This window comes from Narcine bancroftii, chromosome 4 (assembly GCF_036971445.1).
Source record: "Narcine bancroftii isolate sNarBan1 chromosome 4, sNarBan1.hap1, whole genome shotgun sequence".
NCBI lineage: Eukaryota > Metazoa > Chordata > Chondrichthyes > Torpediniformes > Narcinidae > Narcine > Narcine bancroftii.
Genome location: NC_091472.1, coordinates 122,735,424 through 122,757,846, shown reverse-complemented (window position 1 = coordinate 122,757,846; position 22,423 = coordinate 122,735,424). Strand labels below are relative to the sequence as shown.

General features: G+C 45.3%; 2 protein-coding genes across 3 annotated transcripts in view; one reads left to right on the top strand and one right to left on the bottom strand.

Annotated features, from left to right (window-relative positions):
* The window catches only part of lrrc74b (leucine rich repeat containing 74B), a 44,019-nt gene extending 33,269 nt beyond the window's left edge, over window positions 1-10,750 (bottom strand). The window contains exons 1-4 of one of the 2 annotated variants that reach the window (XM_069932668.1): window positions 10,354-10,750; window positions 7,711-7,864; window positions 5,558-5,700; window positions 803-935 (exon numbers count right to left, since the gene is read on the bottom strand). In XM_069932668.1, the coding sequence (XP_069788769.1) occupies window positions 803-935; window positions 5,558-5,700; window positions 7,711-7,864; window positions 10,354-10,530 (607 nt within the window). In that variant the 5' untranslated portion in view covers window positions 10,531-10,750. The remainder of the gene's footprint in view (window positions 1-802; window positions 936-5,557; window positions 5,701-7,710; window positions 7,865-10,353) is intronic. The other variant, XM_069932669.1, reaches the window with a different exon arrangement.
* Window positions 10,751-11,110: 360 nt separating this feature from the next.
* The window catches only part of chek2 (checkpoint kinase 2), a 55,144-nt gene continuing 43,831 nt past the window's right edge, over window positions 11,111-22,423 (top strand). The window contains exon 1 of the mRNA XM_069932666.1: window positions 11,111-11,767. Coding sequence (XP_069788767.1) covers window positions 11,536-11,767 — 232 coding nt within the window. The 5' untranslated portion in view covers window positions 11,111-11,535. The remainder of the gene's footprint in view (window positions 11,768-22,423) is intronic.

Here is a 22,423-nt window from a genome sequence, read left to right as displayed (position 1 = left end):
ATTGTGGCAGATAGAGCAGAGGTGCTCACGAAGTGATCTCCTAGCTTGCAACCAGTCTCTCCAATGAACGAAACCTATCAACTCCCACAGCAACATCGACTATACTTCTTCACACATTGTTCCCTGCAAGGATTCCATTCCTTTCTCTCAATTCATCTGTTTCCATCGCATCTACTCCCAGGATGAAGCTTTGCATGTCAGATCATCAGAGATGTCCTCCTTCTTCAAACAAAGTGGCTTCCCCTTGACCACCATCAACTCTGCCATCATTTGCACATCTTCCATTACTAAGGGCATGGCCATCTTCTCCCCCACACGAATCATCTATCACCCCACACGAATCATCTATCACCCCACCCCTCCCCCAGTCTCTGCATCCAATGTATCATCCTCTGTCATTTCCGCCACCTACTGCGTGATCCCACCACCAAACACATCTTCCTTTCTCCTCCTCTCTCTGGCCTCTGCAAGGACTACTCCATCTATGGCTCCCTTGCTGACTCCTCTCTTCCCACCAATTGCCTCCTCAAAGTGAAAGCACAAAATTAACATCTTTTGTCTGTTGGTCTATATTCCTCCACCTCCCATTCTTCCCTTTACACCAGCCTTTTAAAAGGAGGTCCTGCCTTTTTACTCAACTTGAGGGATGGCTCAGATGCGAAATGTCAGTTATATATCTTTACCTCACATGGACGCTGTGAGGCATGGTCAGTTCATCCAGCATTTGTGTTTTAACCCATGTGGCAAGAAGCAGTATCTGATGACTCTGTGGGCTGAAGTCTACACATAAAATTGGTTAAACCTGTAATGTAACAGTTCTCCTTCAACATCTCTGCGATTGCTTTGGCGCCTACTGCTTCCAGCCAGTTATCCTTCAGATTCAGTTTTACAACTGTGGTGTTGGTTATCAGAGAGACAGAAATAGCTTTGGCCCCCTGAAAACAATAACAAAAAGATTTCAATTTCCTTGCCTTAGAAAATTTATGGATCAATCGTAATCTAAAGCTGCCAGTCTGAGAAAACTAGACACTGGGATGTGAATAGAGTTCGGTTTTTTTTTTACTTTGTGGGATTTAGACCTATTTTATTCTCAAAATAAGATGTCTGCATGGGACAGATTTGATATTTCTGAAGAAGCAGTTAATCTTTTACTACTTTCTTCATAAATTGCAGTTTACTGCAGGAAGCATAACATCAGTATCTGGGCACAAAGCAGAGTGAGATCTGGTACTGATGATAATTGACTCCTGGTTGACACCGCTGAGATGCTATAGTAAACAATGATTCTGAAATAAATACTGGATGGAGGGGTTTTTTTTGTTGCCCGCTTTGCAAACGAAAATTTTATTAGACACGTTTTTTTAGGAAGACAAATGATTAAACTAATTTCCTCTGAATTTTAGAAATATATTGCAATCAACAAATGCTAGCTTAATGTATGCAACTAGTTTTGGGGGACATCAACCATGACTCAATTTGCATCCAGAGTTACAAATCTTTATAGCTTCAGGCTACTTCAGAAATTGGGTATCAACATTTTAGGCTCAAGTTCTAATAGAGAATTATATTGTCAGAGACCTGCTGAATTGTTATATTATTTGAGATTACATGATGAGCACGTTGGGCAAGTATATATTTAATTTCTAGAGCAATTGAAATAGTCAAATATATTTCACACAGGCGGCGGGCTGTTGGTGGCTTGAGGCAAGAAACCCACGCAGGATGCGGGCTAATGCAGTCAAGGGACTCACACCAGGCTGCAGACATTTGGAGACTGGCTGAAGGGGTACCAGGTATCGGAACCGAAATGTGAGAGCTGGGGGCGCTGAGGGGTTCCTGATTGTGTCAGAGGTTTGGGTCTGGAGCTCGAATTGCCAATGGTTTGGACTAAAGTCTGTTTGACTGTGGAGGCTGTGGGAATACATGGACACTCAGTGACTCTGTCGGGGGGGGGGGGGGGGTGGGAAAACGGGACTTTCTTTTGCTTCTCTTTCCCTAATAGTAAGGAGCGTCCAGCAATTTCTGCTGATGGTGAATCTTTATTTGTCTCACAGTAGACTAAAGGAAATTTTCAGCAATATTACATTTTCTGCTTTATTACATAACAAGAAAGGAATCTTGAAATTAGGGTCTCATCACTTCACTTTAAGGAGTCAAAGACTTAAAGAAAGGAAGAATGAGATATTATTCCTCTTCCTGTTCGACTCCGAATCATGGGTCCTCTACCGGCACCACCTACGGCTCTTAGAACGCTTCCACCAGCGTTGTCTCCGCTCCATCCTCAACATCCATTGGAGCGCTTACACCCCTAACGTCGAAGTACTCGAGATGGCAGAGGTTGACAGCATCGAGTCCACGCTGCTGAAGATCCAGCTGCGCTGGATGGGTCACGTCTCCAGAATGGAGGACCATCGCCTTCCCAAGATCGTATTATATGGCGAGCTCTCCACTGGCCACCGTGACAGAGGTGCACCAAAGAAAAGGTACAAGGACTGCCTAAAGAAATCTCTTGGTGCCTGCCACATTGACCACCGCCAGTGGGCTGATAACGCCTCAAACCGTGCATCTTGGCGCCTCACAGTTTGGCGGGCAGCAACCTCCTTTGAAGAAGACTGCAGAGCCCACCTCACTGACAAAAGGCAAAGGAGGAAAAACCCAACACCCAACCCCAACCAACCAATTTTCCCTTGCAACCGCTGCAATCGTGTCTGCCTGTCCCGCATCGGACTTGTCAGCCACAAACGAGCCTGCAGCTGACGTGGACTTTTTAACCCCCTCCATAAATCTTCGTCCGCAAAGCCAAGCCAAAGAAGAAGAGATAAAAAAAATTAAATTCTTAAAAATCTGAAGAAAAAACAAGACATGTTAGAGTTAGACATCAAATTTTCAGCATCTCCGAAGAAGGCAGCAAGAAGAATAAATTAATTTTTGGGCACACAACTCCTCTGTTCATAAATACAAACATGCTGTCTAAAAACACACACAATGCTGGAGAAACTTAGCAGTGTCCTTTATATACCAAAGGTAAAAATACATAACCAACATTTCAGGCTTGAGATCTTCATCAAGATATGGAATAACGTTGGCAGGCATCTGAGCAAAAGAGTAAGGTGGTCTTGATGGGTGTTGGGCGCTGTCAGTAGCCCCAATAACGACACAGACAAAGACTGAGAGGAACTACTAGAGACTGCTGGCCCGGATCCAAGGCTAGGAAATGAGTGGGAAGGAGAGGGGACTCGACCTTTATGGCCCGGGGTTACATGGGCAGGACCAGAGAGGAGTTAAGGACAGGGAGACGCCCAGAGGGCGGGCCAGCCAGTGCACATAATCATACCATCACAATGGGATAGTACATGAGGCCATGGACAGACATACGAGTGTGGAATGTGACACAGAATTGAAATGGTTGGCTACTGGGCGGACTCTGTATAGAGCTCGTCGAAAGAACCAAAGACTTGTTGATCCAAACCAAGGCTTTTATTAGCAAAAGACAGGAGCTCTTCACAGATGGCCGACCTGGCTAGGGACACAACCCTTTAAGGCCCAGACAGTAGGCGTGGCTAAGCTCTCAGCCAAACGCTGTACGCACAGTCATTACACTCTTGATACTGTAACTATATACATTGGTGATAGGTCTGTACTATCACACCATGTCACTGTAGTGGACAGAGTGATGGTACTCAGTGAAGTGATCTGGCAGTCAGTGCCCAGTCTCTCCAATGTAGAGAAGGTAGCAATAAATAAATAAATTTTCTGTCTATTTCTTTTTCATTCTAAAACAGAAATTTACCCAGAATGTCAAGATTTGTGATTTAGTTTCAGGCAAAGCATTAGTCACAGAACCCAAAATTAGAAGCAAATGTATTGTGCAGCTAGATCTATTTCCACATTTGGCATAAATAAGAGGTAGATGCAAGAAACAGTCCCTCATGCCTTCTTTGCCATTTGAAGAGAACATGGATTTTAGCTCAGCACCACTTAAACTCCCTGATTTTCACATCTAGAAACTTATCACTATTATTTCTTGAATATTCTCAGTGATTAAGCCTCCATATCTCTCTTGGGCAAAGAATACAAAAGATTAATCTAGATTTTTTTTCTCATCTTTGTCCAACCTTTTATCTGGAGATTGTAATCTAGACCAGCAATTCTCAAACTTATTTTGGCCATGGCTCCCTTTGGACTCTGTTCAAAATTTATGAGCCCCCTTGCCTGTGAACAATTATTTAATTGTTAATTTTCTCCTATTGACTACATAAAAATATTTTGTTATTCAGTCCTTGGCCCTCTTAAATGCGCTGTGGTCCCCATGGGCACTATATGGCCCCATTGAGAATGGCTGATCTGTACAGCCCATTCTCAACCTTTTTTTTTGGTTATGGGCCCCTTGGATTTTTCTCAAAATTTATGGGCCTCCTTCCCTGTGAAGCAGGGAAGTTTTGGTTTCTTCTGTATTCTCCTGCTGACTACATAAAAAACCCATAAAAATATTTATTTTACATTAGGTGTAAAGAAAACAATCCTTTTACTGAAATGTGCTGTGGCCCCTGGGTGTTGCGGGGGTAGGGTTAGTGGTGGTATCAGGAATAGCTAATCCAGACACAGGAACCAGTAGAAAGTAGCATCCACCTTCTCACCACTAAGGAATATGTATATTTCAATGAGATAACCTCTCATGCTGTCCATGCAATGCATTCCAGATACCCACCATTCTCTGTGTAAAATAACTTACTTCTAACATCACCCCTAAACTTTCCTCCACTTAATTTAAACAGATCTTGTCAGTATTGACTACCATCATCTCTGGAAAAAGGTGTTAGCTGTTCACTCTATCTTTGCCCCTCATAATCTCATATACCTCTATTAAGTCACTGGTCTGCCTTCTTCATATATAATATACTTGCTATTTCAGGAACCAATTTGCTAATCCTTCACACACTCCCTCCAGCACAAGTGTTCACTGTACATGTATTTTTTCCAGTGTGTTCTCTGCTCTTGCACTCAAAAGTTCTCAATTTTGCCTTCTTTGCTTACAGAAGATGTTTGTCAACTTTCAATGATTCATATACAAGAACATACAGGAACCTCTGAAAACCAACTCATTTCAATCTCTCAGAATTTTTAAAAAATGAAAAATTCCCCAAGAATTAATTTATATTCCAAGCCTACTGATCTGATGTAGCTAGCTGATTCTGCAAGGTTTTAAGACCTGAAAGAAGAAATACTAGCAGATGTGAATCTTCAATATCCTGAGAGAGAAAGAAAAAAAAATAATCACAGAATAGAAGGGAATAAAAATGTTTACATTGTAACGTGAGATTACTAACTCACAAGAGCAACAGTCTAAAATTCTGTTTAATTTCCACCTCAAATGGGGAAGCAGATATTTCAGATAGAAATTGTGGCAAATATAAATGCTCGTTCTATCGTTTATGGAAACAGTAAATTCTATTTAATTAAGATGTAGAACCTTATTTAAGTAATAAACTTATCTACTGCCAAAAGAACAGAGGAAAAGTTCTCTCAAATAAATGTACTCAATAAAAGTTGATCCAACCTGAGGTCCAAGCCCATAATGCATCAGAGATAGTTCTGCACTGTTCATGTTGCGCAAAAAGTTCGAGATTGGTACCACTCCATACATTTCACATGCCTGTCTATAGTTGGTCTTTCCTGTTGAATCATAGGTACTTGCACTTTCTGAAAGAAAACCATATCAAATTAACAAATTTAATACACAATATGGATGACTATTCTAGCCTTATTTAAGATATCGTTGTAAACTTGGTTAAAAGATGCTCAACATTCAGCACACCTTTCTTGAAAATACTCTTCAAATTATTTAAACTCTTTCTTTAGCTTTTCCTTATTCTAAAATATCCTAAATTTGTTCTTCACTAGCCATTTGTAACTTCATTTGCTGATTCTTCATTTCAACTTCGTGCCTCAGTTGTTGATTCCTAATTTGAACCTCTCTATCCTCAAAAGCATATTTTTTCCCCAATTGTGAACATCTTTCTAAAGCAAGCTTATCCTTGGAACATAAACAGCTTTCCCGAACAGTCTGAGCTCTTCCGGGGGCTCGGCTCGTACCTGCTCTTCCTTGAGCTCGTACCTGCTCTTCCTTGAGCTCGTACCTGCTCTTCCTTGAGCTCGTACCTGCTCTTCCTTGAGCTCGTACCTGCTCTTCCTTGAGCTCGTACCTGCTCTTCCTTGAGCTCGTACCTGCTCTTCCTTGAGCTCGTACCTGCTCTTCCTTGAGCTCGTACCTGCTCTTCCTTGAGCTCGTACCTGCTCTTCCTTGAGCTCGTACCTGCTCTTCCTTGAGCTCGTACCTGCTCTTCCTTGAGCTCGTACCTGCTCTTCCTTGAGCTCGTACCTGCTCTTCCTTGAGCTCGTACCTGCTCTTCCTTGAGCTCGTACCTGCTCTTCCTTGAGCTCGTACCTGCTCTTCCTTGAGCTCGTACCTGCTCTTCCTTGAGCTCGTACCTGCTCTTCCTTGAGCTCGTACCTGCTCTTCCTTGAGCTCGTACCTGCTCTTCCTTGAGCTCGTACCTGCTCTTCCTTGAGCTCGTACCTGCTCTTCCTTGAGCTCGTACCTGCTCTTCCTTGAGCTCGTACCTGCTCTTCCTTGAGCTCGTACCTGCTCTTCCTTGAGCTCGTACCTGCTCTTCCTTGAGCTCGTACCTGCTCTTCCTTGAGCTCGTACCTGCTCTTCCTTGAGCTCGTACCTGCTCTTCCTTGAGCTCGTACCTGCTCTTCCTTGAGCTCGTACCTGCTCTTCCTTGAGCTCGTACCTGCTCTTCCTTGAGCTCGTACCTGCTCTTCCTTGAGCTCGTACCTGCTCTTCCTTGAGCTCGTACCTGCTCTTCCTTGAGCTCGTACCTGCTCTTCCTTGAGCTCGTACCTGCTCTTCCTTGAGCTCGTACCTGCTCTTCCTTGAGCTCGTACCTGCTCTTCCTTGAGCTCGTACCTGCTCTTCCTTGAGCTCGTACCTGCTCTTCCTTGAGCTCGTACCTGCTCTTCCTTGAGCTCGTACCTGCTCTTCCTTGAGCTCGTACCTGCTCTTCCTTGAGCTCGTACCTGCTCTTCCTTGAGCTCGTACCTGCTCTTCCTTGAGCTCGTACCTGCTCTTCCTTGAGCTCGTACCTGCTCTTCCTTGAGCTCGTACCTGCTCTTCCTTGAGCTCGTACCTGCTCTTCCTTGAGCTCGTACCTGCTCTTCCTTGAGCTCGTACCTGCTCTTCCTTGAGCTCGTACCTGCTCTTCCTTGAGCTCGTACCTGCTCTTCCTTGAGCTCGTACCTGCTCTTCCTTGAGCTCGTACCTGCTCTTCCTTGAGCTCGTACCTGCTCTTCCTTGAGCTCGTACCTGCTCTTCCTTGAGCTCGTACCTGCTCTTCCTTGAGCTCGTATCTGACACAGCAGTAACAAAGGTACTTCCCTTTGGTTTCTGTGAAGACAATGACAGACCTTTTGCTGACTAAAATGAATCATCTCCAATTCACCATGCAAAACCTTCTCGATTTCATCATTTTGTTATGGGATATTATATGGTCTTGTCCACCATGGCTTGCGACTAGTTGTCTTGAGGTCAATGAAGAAAATGGATCTTGAACTGGTGTTGTCGGAGTTTGGATGTAGTCCCATTGAAAAACAAATCCAGTACAGTTTAACGCATATGAATCTATTGACATATTAAGGTTTCCTTACCAATCAGATCTGCATCTCTTAGGTCAGTTTGGACCTCATCATCAGATGTTTCTTCAACCGATTCCTCAGAGGAACTGCTGAAAGATGGCAAAATATCGCAATCTTCTCTTTGTTCCTTTTTTACATGCTCCCTTTTATGTTTTCGAGGAATTATCTATAAAGTTCAAAATAATAACATAAAATCAGATCTAATACCAACTTTGTATAAAAAGGGGTGATGAGTCATCATACAGGAGGGAGAATTAAAACTTGGCTGAATGGTGCACTAACAACAACCTCTCGCTCAATATCACCAAGGCCAAGGAGCTGATTGAACACTTTTGGAATGATCTAGTGATCATTGGCAGATTAGAAGTGCAGAGAGTGAGAAAATTTTTATTCCCGGGTTTAGCATGACATAGGAAAGCTTGGCAAACTTCTATAAATATGTAGTGAATAGTGTGCTGATATGGGGGCACCAATACCTCGGAGCAGAAAGTCCTGCAAAAGGTAGTGGACAAACTCCAGTACATCACAGGCAAAAGTCTCCCCACCATCAAGAAAATCTAAAAAGAACTCTCCCATCGGAGAGCAGCATCATTCATCAAAGATGTGTTGTGGATTTGCTTGCTATTTTTATATTACAAGACATAACTGGTGCTAGACAAATAAAAACCCTACTCATTTACTTTAGACCACACATGTCAAACTCTGGCCCGCGGGCCAAATTTGGCCCACGATATAATTATATTTGGCCCGCAAGATCATTTCAAAAATGTATTAGAGGTGGCCCGCCCTGCAGCGAGAGCTGATGCTGTTTTTTGGTAATGTCACCCCCACCATCCTCCCCCTTCATTGCACATCCTTCCCCACCCCCTAACTATCCCCTTAAAAGATGGCCAGAATATTCTCAAAAAGGAATCCAGAATGGTAAAGTTCCACAAACCTTCTGCTGGGAATCCTAACAACACCCGGGCATCAGATCCACGGGACGCGGAGGGAGCAAGAGTGTTGCAGGTTGACTGTGCAAACTTTGAGAACGGGGAAAACAAAATTGTAACACGAGAAGTCTGTCGATGTCATAGTTGGAAGGCTCCCACCTGTCGAGTGGTGCGGCGGATTGGCGAGCGCCTGTGATTTCCTGTCGGCGCGACGGGCATGGCAGGCTGTGCATGGCCCTCGGACAGCGCGAGCCCCACGCGACTGGCACCGGACGGCCCTTCCACAGCGCGAGCGCACTTCTCCCGGTCGCCACGGCCTTCAGCGCTAGCACCCACATGGACCCCAGGGACGGCTGGTTCGGCCCTGCACGTGAAGAGAGAGATGGTGGCTGTCCGCAAAGGCTGATCGGCAGCGCGCTGGGCCTGAGTGGGTGGGTAAGCAGGGGTGGGCAGAGGGCATAGGTGAGGAGTAATGGGCAGGGGAAGTTATGGTGGTGCGAGGGGCAGTTAGAGGGAGGGATGAGTAGAAGGAGGGGTGGATAGGGAAGAGGTAAAAGGGGAGGGGCAGGGCGAGTAGGGGAGGGGTGATTAGAGGGTGAGGGACAGGTAGAGGGAGGAACAGGTTGAGGGGAGAGGCAGTAGAGGGGCGTGTATAGGATGGGGTGGGTAGAGGCAGAGCGAGTGGAGTGAGGGGTGAGTAGAGGTTGGGTAAAGGACTGGTCAGGTAGAGGAATGGTGGGTCGAGGGTGAATAGAGGCCTAGAGCCTGAGGAATGAGCAGGAAATGCTGAGTCCTGATGCAGGCCAAAATGGACACAGCCTATGAATGCTGACTACATCTCCACAGGGACCAAATATGTTTCCCTCAGGTCAAGCAAAGGGTGAACTTGAGCTACCTACTCCTGACCTGTAACATTATCCTCCTAAAGTTATATTCTAAAGTTTAACATTACATATGTTGAAAGAAGAGAAAACATGCAGATGTTGCTGAAAATTTTCAATAAATATTTAGTTCGGCCCTCGACTTAGTCCAAGTTTTTAATTTTGGCCCTCCGTGAATTTGAGTTTGACACCCCTGCTTTAGACCTTCATTGCCCCAACTTCTAGAGGTAGTGACCATAAAACATAGAAGCAGACAAAGGCTATTCAACCCATCAAGTCTGCCCCACCATTCAATCATGAGCTGATCCATTTTCCCAATCAGCTCCACTCCCCAGCCTTCTCCCCTGATGCCTTGGCTAATAAAGAACCTAGCAGTCTGTGCCCTAAAAACATCCAAGGACTTGTCCTCCACAACCACCAATGATACCAATTCCACAGATTCGCCACCCACTGGCTAAATAAAATTCTCTGCAACCAAGTCGACACCCTTCAATCCTGAAGTTGTGTCCTCGACTCTCCCACCATGGGATCCAACCTTTTTATATTCGGAATGTTTACATGATTTCCCCGGCCCGCATTCTCCTAAATTCCAATGAGTAGAGGCCAAGACCCATAGTAACCTTTTAATTCCCGAATCATCCTTGTGAACCTCCTCTAGACAGATTCCTTCTAATGTCAAGACATCGTTTTTTAAATGAGGAGCCCACAATTGGACCCAATACTCCACGTGAGGACTCAGTTGAAAAGCAAGGCTCTGTTATGAAAGTACAGCCGTTCATAGCCCCTACTTCAGGAGGTCGGGAAGATACGACGTCTAATTTAACTCATGGTGCACTGCTTACTTTGTCGTCCACGCTGCCTCTGCTGGGAGGGTTGCCCGGTCTCCGGGGAACCCTGCTGCCGATGCCCCCGAGTTGCAGACCGCCTCCAACTTCTGAATTCACCACTCCTGGTTCCCTTTCTTGAGCCAGGGAGACCAACGCTTTACTCCCTTCGGGTTGATCCTGACTCAGCACCATAACGATGCAGAAAGGGGTTTCTTCGCTCTCGGGCTCTGTTGGGAAGAGACGGGCAGCAAACTTCCCGATGCGCACCTCAACCGACGCCAAGCCCCCTTTCTAATGATTGGCATCAGAACCAGCCAATAGCTATCCGGTGCCGGGTGTCCCGGAAGGCTTGTAGCCAATCATCACACGAGGACGGGTTTAAACTGACGAGTAGGTTAGGCCGATCGACCCACGGCTTCCCCGTTGTCATGGCGACGGAAAATTTTCCCCCACAGAAACACACGTTCTCCCTCCTCAATTACACGGAATGCAATTTATGATTTGCCTAAATCTCCGGCGAGAAACACGTTTAACGGAGTCATGCCCCAAACCCCTTTCAATGAAGCATAATTTAAGACAGCACCCCAAAGCGTTGTGAGAGGCTGACCCAGAATGCTTCGCGCCATTTAAAATAGATCTTTATTAGTCATAAAACCTACAGTTTAGTAAATGGATTGGGGATTATGATTGATCTTCCGCGTATATTGTAAAATTATAAATCGTACAGTTCGCGGCAAGCAGCGTGGCGGAAGGTCAAAGGTGAAACGTTTGCGCCATGTGCCTGCTGCCGTGAGGAGGAAGGGATCATTCCATTTGTTTAGATTACCTCGCATCTTGCTCTCATCCTAGTTCGAGTTAGCGCTTTTATGCCTGGCTGTGGGTCTGTTTGTTTTTACTTAAAGCCCCCCCCCTCGTTTCACTGGCGGCGACTCGTTTTGAGGTGTTGCAGGTGGGGTTCCTATGCCTAAAGTGCAGGAGGGGAATAAAACGTCCCCCTGCAAATTCAGGGTAGGAGGGGGAATTTTTTTTAACTTTTGCAAGCGTGGAAATTTTTTCCCCCACTTCTACTTTAAAAACGGGATTTAAAACATAAGTAAAAGTCCAGTGGCTGGTGATTCTGATTTCCCTTCTGCCCTTACCCAATATATTTTTTTATTGTTGTTGGAGTGCGGGGGTTGGAACAATTATCAACCAGGAATGTCGAAAGATAGAGTTCCCGGGACATCCCAGTCCCAGTCACAATCTCAGTCTCAATCCCAGAGTGCCTCCTCCTCCAGCGCCACTGGATCCAGCAGCCTCTCCTCAGCAGGGAGCGCGACGGTCATTTTAGATTCCGCATCTTCTCAGGATCTTGCTCCAATCCCCGAAGAAGAGCTACCAAAACCCTGGGGGCGGCTTTGGGCGCTGGAAAGCGGATTTTGGAATCTGGGTAAACCACTTAATTTTCTCTTGTCGAATTGTGCATCGCTAAGACTCTTTATCTTCTAATAACTACAGAAATTTTAAGATTGCAACATTCCTATAATGTGCAATGTGCGAGAGCTTTCTGTCAGTTCCAAAAGGTTGTGTTTAGACTTTTAATGACGTTCACTTCATATTTTTAAATTGACGCACTTGTCTGCATGAAACCCTAGCATCTACAAATTTTCTTGTTTACCTCAATTTGGCATACTTGGCTGCGGGGATCAATCCTGCGTGCTGTGAAATGAATCTCCAGTCTTCTGAAAGGTCTTGTAAACCACTTGCGTATGACATAAGATTTTGAAATGGATGCAGTATTTGGAACTACTTGTACTTTGCAATAGTGTTTACTTTATCACCTCGAAACAGGCACTTCACAAAGCAATTTTGTCATGGATGTGAAAAACTATAGTGTAATCCTATATTTAATTGCTTGTATCACAGACTATTCTGATGAGGTATTGGGAAAATTGCTGATGAATGGTTTTGCTCTGCAGCTTTTTCCTTCTTTGGCTTGGCTTCGCGGACGAAGATTTATGGAGGGGTATGTCCACGTCTGCTGCAGGCTCGTTGGTGACTGACTAGTCCGATGCGGGACAGGCAGGCAAGGTTGCAGCGGTTGCAAGGGAAAATTGGTTGGTTGGGGTTGGGTGTTGGGTTTTTCCTCCTTTGTCTTTTGTCAGTGAGGTGGGCTCTGCGGTCTTCTTCAAAGGAGGTTGCTGCCCACCGAACTGTGAGGCACCAAGATCACAGTTGGAGGCAATATCAGCTCACTGGTGGCGATGGTCAATGTGGCAGGCACCAAGAGATTTCTTTAAGCAGTCCTTGTACCTCTTCTTTGGTGCACCTCTGTCTCGGTGGTCAGTGGAGAGCTCGCCATAAAACACGATCTTGGGAAGGCGATGGTGACGTGACCCACCCAGCACAGTTGGGTCTTCAGCAGCATGGATTTGATGCTTGCGGACTCTGCCAGCTCGCGTACTTCGATGTTGGTAATGAAGTCACTCCAATGAATGTTGAGAATGGAGTGGAGACAGCGCTGATGAAAGCGTTCTAGGAGCCATAGATGATGCCGGTAGAGGACTGTGAGAAACAGAAATACCTTCACAGAATTTGCTCGAGATAAAAATTGAGAACAAAGAACATTTATTATACAACAATGCAAAGTTGGGTGCTTTCCCCTTACCCTGGGAATACACACATACACTGGGGCTCACCCAACTTTTATACAGTTTATTTCAGTATAGAAGAACCCTCCCCCTTACATTCTTCTGCCTCCTGGATGAGTTTGGCATTAGGCAATCCTGTCTGCCTACGTGCTGTTTCTGTGAACTTGGAGGACCAGGGGAGTGTCCTGTCGGTGTCCCATCATATTGTCCTTATTCAAAAACCTGCCTTTGTTCTAATTCACACCTTCCTGACTCTCAGGGCTACAACCTTCTTATATATGCAGAACTTGCTAATTCTGTCTAAGGCTAGAAGACCCTTATCTTATTCAAACTAACTTTACTTCCTACATTCTATTATCTATCCTTATCCTATTCATACTGGCTTTATTCATTACACATATATCCATACTAGTTTCCTCATCTTCATATTTTTATATCAGTTTTACTCATTTCTCACAATCCTCACTTTTCTTTTAGCTACGCTTCGTGAATTCGCAACTGGAATGTATTACTTGTATACTTGGTCTTTTTCCCAGCTGGTCAGTAAACGAACTGCAGTCTCAGCATCATCAGACAGAATTAGGGAAACATACATCCTTTGGGTTCTAGTGATCTGACGAGGGGTCCGTGAAATTAAATATTGCACACAAGTCTTGAGGCAGGGGGAGCAGGGGAGCACCACAATGACCAGAATAGCGAGTCCAGCTGCTATAAGGGCTGGAGTCTGATTAAACGATTTAAATGCCAAGCAGCTGTGGTGTTCTGGAGCAGCTTACGTCATTTACAACTGGAACTCCCCTTATAGTGGTGGTTCTTAACATTCCGTATGTCTGTGTGACCCAAAGGATGCTTTACAGGAGACCAAGTTGGGGAGGGGTGTTTCTTGTCACTTAACCTGTGAGTTGCAGCTTGTCTGCGAACATTAGCATAAGTATCACTGAACCTGTGAGTTGCAGCCTGTCTGTGAACATTAGCATATGTATTCACTCTATCTCTGCTACATGTACAATCCTGACTAACATTCTGTCTGTCATTGTCCCACCATCTTCTTTGTGCTCTCCCTTTAATACTCCTCTTTTTAATACCTGTAGAGGCCAAAATACAAATCAAATCTACTCTTCTAGAGCTGTTCTGTTCCCCTGGTCCATGTTGGGATGCTATATTAACCCATACCCCACTATGACTATACTTTATATCTGTGCCCTGTCTATATTCTAAAGGTAAATAATTGTCACCTCTGCTGCCCCTATTCCAGGAGGACTTAATACATTGTGAGCAATTTGGTGATTTCCCAAAAATTGGGAACCAACAAGTAAACAAAACAGCAAATGGTAAAAACAACATTGCAGCACTTTTTCCTGGCGTAGTGTAACTTTCAGATCAGAAGGATGAAGGACTGCACGCCAGGTAGAGGGTAGATTATCAATGTCGTTAGTCTGTGGCTCAGCAGCTCATTTAATTCGTTGGATGTGGCTCCATCCCTTTAGTTCGCAAGGCAGTGTCTGTAATCAAAAGTACACAATAGGGGCCATCCCAGACAGGTTTTAGTTGGTGATCTTGCCATGCTTTTACGTATACCCAATCACCAGGTTTAATAGAATGAATAGGATACTCCAGGGGTGGGCAGTAACAGCTGCATGTCTATTTTCTCCGTGAGCGCAGCCTGTTTGGTAGCTGCATCTGCCTGTCTGTTCCCCTGTGCTTCAGGACTGTCACCACTTTGATGGCTTCGTACATGAACTACAGCTATTTCCTCAGGTAATGTAAGAGCATCTAGAGATTGGACAATTAAGTTTTCATGGATCAACTTTTTTCCTTTTCCAGTTATTATTCCCCGCTCTTTCCAGATCTTCCCAAAGGTGTGCACTACACCAAAAGCGTATTTTGAGTCCGTGTAGATAGTGCCCACCTTGTTCTCTAGACCCTGGAGAGCTCTACAGAGGGCATACAATTCACAAGATTGTGCTGACCAATGACCGGGGAGGTGACCGGCTTCAATCACCACTCCTTCTTTCCCATCCACTACACTATACCCGCTATAGCGAGTGCCATCAATGCAACGGGAAGATCCATCAATAAACCACCTTTCACCATCCTGTAAAGGCTCATCGATTAAATCCTCTCTAATTTTGGTCTGTAAATCTATTACCTCTAAACATACATGCTCTAACTCATTTATGGTATTGTCAGAATTTGGAGAAACCAAGAAAGCTGCTGGATTGTGTTTTTTATTCGTAATCAGGGTCAAATCATCCCTATCCATTAGGATCGCTTCATATTTTAAAATTCTAGAGTCTGTGAGCCACCTTCCTGCACGTTGTAAGAAAATATTGCGGACTGTGTGAGGGGTATGAACTATCATTCGTCCTTCCTCAACTAAAATAGCAGTGGCTGCGATGGCTTGCACACACTCTGGCCAACCACGACAAACAGGGTCTAAAACTTTTGACAGAAAAGCAACTGGCTGTCTACAGCCTGCCCTCTCTTGTGTTAGTACTCCGGTGGCTACACCTCCTTTCGCATTGGTATATAGGTCAAATAGCTTATTTAGGTTGGGTAAAGCCAACACTGGGGCACTAATAAGGTGCTGTTTCACCAAGTTAAAATCTTTAATCTCTTCCTCTGTCCAGACAACAGCTTCACTCCCTAGAATTGTGAGTTTAACATAGAGAAATCTGACCAGGCTAGAATAATTTTCAATCCAGATTCTACAGTATCCCACCAAGCCAAGTAATTTCCTAAGTTCTTGGGCATTCTTGGGAGGTGGGATCTGTGGAATACCACGTATCCTCTCTGGACTTATTTTCCTAGTTCCCTGACTTACCAGATGACCTAAGTATTTAACTTCTGATTGAACAAATTGTAATTTGGATTCGCTCACCCTGAGACCCTTATTCTCCAGAAAATTCAAAAGTTCAACAGTATACTGTTTAACTAATTCGTACGTTTTTCCCGTAATTAACAAATCATCAACATATTGTATCAACTGACAATTCTCTCTCCGAGGAGCCTCATCTAATATTTATTCTAAGATCTGGCCGAATAAATTTGGTGATTCTGTAAAGCCCTGGGGAAGGACCGTCCACTGGTATTGATTCTTACGTCCAGTAAAAGGATTTTCCCATTCAAAGGCAAACATGTCTCTGCTCTCTGTTGCTAACGGACAGGTCCAGAAAGCATCTTTGAGGTCAATCACACTAAACCATTTACTATGGGGATCGATTTTACCCATTATTGTATAGGGATTAGGTACAACTGGGTGATGGGTGAGAATAATTTTGTTCAGCTCCCTCAAGTCCTGCACTAATAGATAGGTACCGTCTGGTTTTTGGACAGGTAAAATTGGGGTATTAAAAGGTGACATACAAGGTTCGAGTATACCATCTTTCACCAATTGGTCAATTACTGGCTGCAGCCCCTTTTGGCCAGCCATCGGAATTGGATACTGCTTTCGTCTAATTACTTGCTCAGGATCTTTGAGAGTAACTTGCAGGGGAGGAATATCTAATACTCCAGGATTTATTAGTTCTCGATCTTCCTCGCTTAATACATACAATTGAACCCTGATACCCGATTCCTGTGGTCTGGTGCCGATAGCCAATTGGTCCTGTAAATCTCGTCCTAACAAACAAACTCCAGCTTGGGGAACTAGTAAAATATCCTCTATTATTATCTTTTCTCCCATTTGTATTCTTACATCCCTTAATACAGGGACTGTAAAATCTCTTCCTCCTACTCCCGAAATCATCACGGTCCCCTCTATCTTAACACCCTCGGGTGGTTGTAAAATACTAGACCGGGCTGCCCCAGAATCTACTAAAATACCATCTTGTCACTGTGGGGTCCTATGCTTAAATGTACCAATGGTTCTCCGTGCAGCCCCACGGTGTGTATTGACTGAGAACTGTGACCCCCCCCAATTCATAATCTGCTTCCATCTGTCAGACTCTGGCTTTACCCTACCCTTAATTTAGTCTATGTGTCATCTGAGTCCAGCGTGTTCATTAAATGAAGTGATAGGAGAATCAGTTTATTACACAGCATAAGAATAAAGCTTAACAGAGCTCTGGTTCAGTCGTTAGTTCATAGCTCACCTGCACAGTGAGCTATTCCCAAGACTGACCTCTACTGTCCAGTCTCTACAGTTTATATAGCTCAACCTTATCATACAGAACAAAAGTTGGCTTCCTTTGCTAGATTTCATTATCATACAGAACAAAAGTTGGCTTTCTTTGCTAGATTTCTTGCATAAGATTTATCACAAGTAATTTTCTGCTCTGCAGTTATCTGGGGTGTAGAGCTCCCATCTTTTTTAATCCTCAAGGTCAGAATATCCTGTTGTTTTGATCAGAAATCAATTCATACCCCAGATATTTCTAATTATTTCTTTGTTCTCATTTGGCCATATTCTTCTGTTCTACTAAACACCTCCTTCTGTCTTAGCTTCTTACTGATTCCATTCTCTTTGTTTCTGACAGTCTCTGTCAGATTCTTTTTGTTTGTGCTAATCAACACCTCCTTTTGCCTTAACATTCCTACTAAATTGTTTCATACATATCCTCTTTTTTTTGTATTTTGGGAGCAGGCAATTCTCAACCTACTGTAATCAGCCGACTTTGCTACATGTTGTGCTGCCCCTTACTTACATTACTCTTTCCCTTCACCATGAGGTAAATGTTAAATTTTTACATAGTACTGGATTCATGTATACAAACTGAATAGTACATAAGCATATATTCTACATATTTTCTATGATTAATTAACCCCTATATTCCAACACATCAGTGCGTAAGGTCGTGTCTCCCTGGCTCGCATTGGGCATTCTCTCTTAAAATGTCCCTCCTTTTACAATGGTAGCAAACTAATACTCCTGTTTCCCAATTCCTACCGGGATTACCACGAGGTCCTGGGAACAGTCGTCGTCCCCGGAATTCCCCTCTACCCTTGCCCCTGCTCTGGTCTCTACTCTCCCACTCCCGGAGCTCCTCCCAATGTCCAGGAGCTGGCACACAGCCCTTACCCTTTCCTTGCTGTCCCTCCATGACTTCCTTGACTGCCTGCATCAAAATCTTAGCCTTTCCTTTCTGTTTATTGGGCATTCTCTCTTAAAATTACGCACCTCTGTACTAGTCAGGGGCACATTTACAAAACCGAGACCCCCTTCCCATGGGAACTTCCCGTAAAGGTCTCATCCCGTTAGTTTCTGGCTTATCCTCTCTTTTATGATGTCTAGATTCCTGCTCTCCGGGAAATGAATCAAAAGGTTCTGCCCTTCCCTCCCGGAGGGCCTCACACTGTTTTGAATCAAAGTCTCCTACCTCTCTTGTCAATTGAGGTGGTAATCTAGTACTTTGTGAACAGGTCATCATACCACCCCTACTTTCTTCTCCTTTCTTTAGCTGTGGGGGAGGAGGGGAAGGTGCAGAAGGGTAGAGCATAGGAGAGAGGGGGAAGTTAGGAGCCGGCATAGGAGGAGCATAAGGTGGAGGAAGGGAATGTAACACATCCCATCCTTGTGTTTCAGGGACAAAAGGTTCCTCATCCTTCTTGTCCTTGCATTCCTTTTCATTCAAAACCAGTTGATCAACCGATCCACTGAGCCAGCAGGCTGCATATTCCCTGCTCTCAATATTATCTCTTTGGTTTTGATAGAGCCAGATGTTCAATGCCTGACACATCCAGTCATCCTCGGATCCAAGCTTTGGCCAATATACCGAACTCCCTTTTATCGGACTTTTAACCCATTCCAGACAGCAATACCTGACCATGGTCAGTTTGTCTTTCCCACGGGTTCTCCCCGCACCCCAATCAGATAGCATTAATCCTAATGGACTTTGCTTAGTTATCTGATTGTCCCATCCTTCCTTAGGACTATTTCCCTTGCTACTCACACCTCCCATACTAACAAGTAAGTAAAATTCTTCTTACTGGGACCCAGTAGCTATTCCTAGTGCGCTTCCTTAACGTTCTCCCGTTGTTCTCGCTTCATCCACTGACCAGTCACTCGCTTCATCCACTGACCAGTCACCCGCCGTCCGTGAGTCCAGCTGAATCAGCTGGGGTGCACCTACCCCTGTCGTCGGGCACTCTGTCAGTGGAGGGAGTGGGATCCCGGACGAGCCCCCATTTGTGAGAAACAGAAGAAACTTCACAGAATTTGCTCGAGACAAAAATTGAGAACAAAGAACATTTATTATACAACAATGCAAAGTTGGGTGCTTCCCCTTACCCTGGGAATACACACATACACTGGGGCTCACCCAACTTTTATACAGTTTATTTCAGTATAGAAGAACCCTCCCCCTTACATTCTTCAGCCTCCTGGATGAGTTTGGCATTAGGCAATCCTGTCTGCACCTGCTGTTTCTGTGAACTTGGAGGACCAGGGGGGTATCCTGGCAGCGTCCCATCATGTCATTGTCCTTATTCAAAAACCTGCCTTTGTTCTAATTCACACCTTCCCGACTCTCAGGGCTACAACCTTCTTATATGCAGAACTTGCTAATTCTGTCTAGGGCTAGAAGACCCTTATCTTATTCAAACTAACTTTACTTCCTACATTCTATTATCTATCCTTATCCTATTCATACTGGCTTTATTCATTACACATATCTTTCTTATCTTTGGCTTGGCTTCGTGGACGAAGATTTATGGAGGGGGTAAAAGTCCACATCAGCTGCAGGCTCGTTTGTGGCTGACAAGTCCGATGCGGGACTGGCAGACACGGTTGCAGCGGCTGCAGGGGAAAATTGGTTGGTTGGGGTTGGGTGTTGGGTTTTTCCTCCTTTGCCTTTTGTCAGTGAGGTGGGCTCTGCGGTCTTCTTCAAAGGAGGTTGCTGCCCGCCAAACTGTGAGGCGCCAAGATGCACGGTTTGAGGTGATATCAGCCCACTGGCGGTGGTCAATGTGGCAGGCACCAAGAGATTTCTTTAGGCAGTCCTTGTACCTTTTCTTTGTGCACCTCTGTCACGGTGGCCAGTGGAGAGCTCGCCATATAACACGATCTTGGGAAGGCGATGGTCCTCCATTCTGGAGACGTGACCCACCCAGCGCAGCTGGATCTTCAGCAGCGTGGACTCGATGCTGTCGACCTCTGCCATCTCGAGTACACATATATCCATACTAGTTTCCTCATCTTCATATTTTTATATCAGTTTTACTCATTTCTCACAGGACCCATGATTCGGAGACAAACAGGAGCGTGGGTATGACAACGGCTCTGTACGTGCTGATCTTTGTGTGTTTCTTCAGGTGGTTGTTTTTCCAGACTCTGTAGTAAAGGCGCTATTTGCCTTGGCAAGTCTGTTGTCTATCTCGTTGTTGATCCTTGCATCAAATGAAATGGTGCAGCTGAGGTAGGTAAACTGGTTGACCATTTTGAGTTCTGTGTGCCCGATGGAGATGTGGGGGGGTTTGCTGGTATTCATGGTGGGAAGCTGGCTGATGGAGGCCCTCAGTTTTCTTCAGGCTGACTTCCAGGCCAAACATTTTGGCAGTTTCCGCAAAACAGGATGTCATGCACTGGAGAGCTGGCTCTGAACGGGCAACTAAAGCGGCATCGTCTGCAAAGAGTAGTTCACGGACAAGTTGCTCTTGTGTCTTGGTGTGAACTTTCAGGCGCCTCAGATTGAAGAGTCTGTCATCCGTGCGGTACCGGATGTAAACAGCGTCTTCATTGTTGAGGTCTTTCATGGCTTGTTTCAGGATCATGCTGAAGAAGATAGTAAAGAGGGTTGGTGCGAGGACGCAGCCTTGCTTCACGCCGTTGTCAATGGAGAAGGGTTCGGACAGCTCATTGCTGAATCTGACCCGACCTTGTTAGTTTTCGTGCAGTTGGATAACCATGTTGAGGAACTTAGTGGGGCATCTGAGCCGCTCTAGTATTTGCCAAAGCCCTTTCCTGCTCACTGTGTCGAAGGCTTTGGTGAGGTCAACAAAGGTGATGTAGAGTCCTTTGTTCTCTGCACTTTTCTTGGAGCTGTCTGAGGGCAAAGACCATGTCAGTAGTTCCTCTGTTTGCGCGAAAGCCACACTGTGATTCTGGGTGGACATTTTTGGCGACACTAGGTATTAGTCTATTAAGGGGAATCCTAGCGAAGATTTTACCTGCAATGGAGAGCAGCGTAATTGCCCTGTAGTTTGAGCAGTCTGATTTCTCGCCTTTGTTTTTGTACAGGGTGATGATGATGACATCACGAAGGTCCTGAGGCAGCTTTCCTTGGTCCCAGCAGAGCATGAAAAACTCATGCAGTTTGGTATGCTGAGTTTTGCCACCAGCCTTCCAGACCTCTGGGGGGGATTCCATCCATACCTGCTGCTTTGCCACTTTCCAGTTGTTCAATTGCCTTGTATGTCTCTTCCCGGGTAGAGACCTCATCCAGCTCTAGACTCAAGGGCTGTTGAGGGAGCTGGAGCGGGGCGGATTCTTGGACTGAGTGGTTGGCACTGAAAAGAGATTAGAAGTGTTCTGACCATCGATTGAGGATGGAGATCTTGTCGCTGAGGAGGACTTCGCCGTCTGAGCTGCGCAGAGGGCTTTGGACTTGGAGTGAGGGGTCATACACAGCCTTTAGTGCCTCATAGAAACCCCTGAAGTCACCAATGTCGGCGCTAAGCTGCGTTTGTTTGGCGAGGCTAGTCCACCATTCATTTTGGATCTCCTGGAGTTTGCGCTGAAGATGGCTGAATGCGAGATGGAAGGCTCGTTTTTTCTCTGGCCAGGAAGGCTTTGCAAGGTGAGCCTGGTGGGCAGATAGATCACTTCTTTGCCAGCAGCTCCTGGATTTCCTGGTTGTTTTCGTCAAACCAGTCCTTGTTTTTCCTGGAGGAGAAGCCCAGTACCTCTTCAGTGGATTGCAGTATGGCTGTTTTCAGCTGATCCCAGAGGGTTGCAGGAGACGTGTCCGTGAGGTGGATTGCATCGTCGAGCTTTGCTTGGAGGTTTCCCTGGAAGTTTCCTCTCACTTCGTCTGACTGCAAGTTTCCAACATTGAACCTCTTTCTGGGAACTCCACTGTTCTTGAACTTTGGCTTGAAGTGAAGGTTGAGCTTGCAGCGAACAAGCCGGTGGTCAGTGTGGCATTCCGCGCTGGGCATGACCCTGGTGTGGAGCACATCTCGTTTGTCACTTCCTCGCACCAGGACGTAGTCCAGGTGGTGCCAGTGTTTGGATCGGGGATGCATCCAGGTCGTCTTCAGGCTGTCTCTGCTGGAAAAGGGTGTTAGTAATGACAAGCCGCTGTTCTGCGCAGAGCTCCAACAGGAGGCGCCTGTTGTCATTGCACTTGCCGACACCATGCTTGCCAAGGATTCCTAGCCAGGTTTCTGAGTCTTTGCCGACGTGACCGTTGAAGTCGCCAAGGATGACAACCTTGTCGGCTGTGCGTTGAATGAGGTTGCGCAGATCAGTGTAGAATTTGTCCTTTTCTGCTGGTTCCACCTGAAGGGTTGGAGCA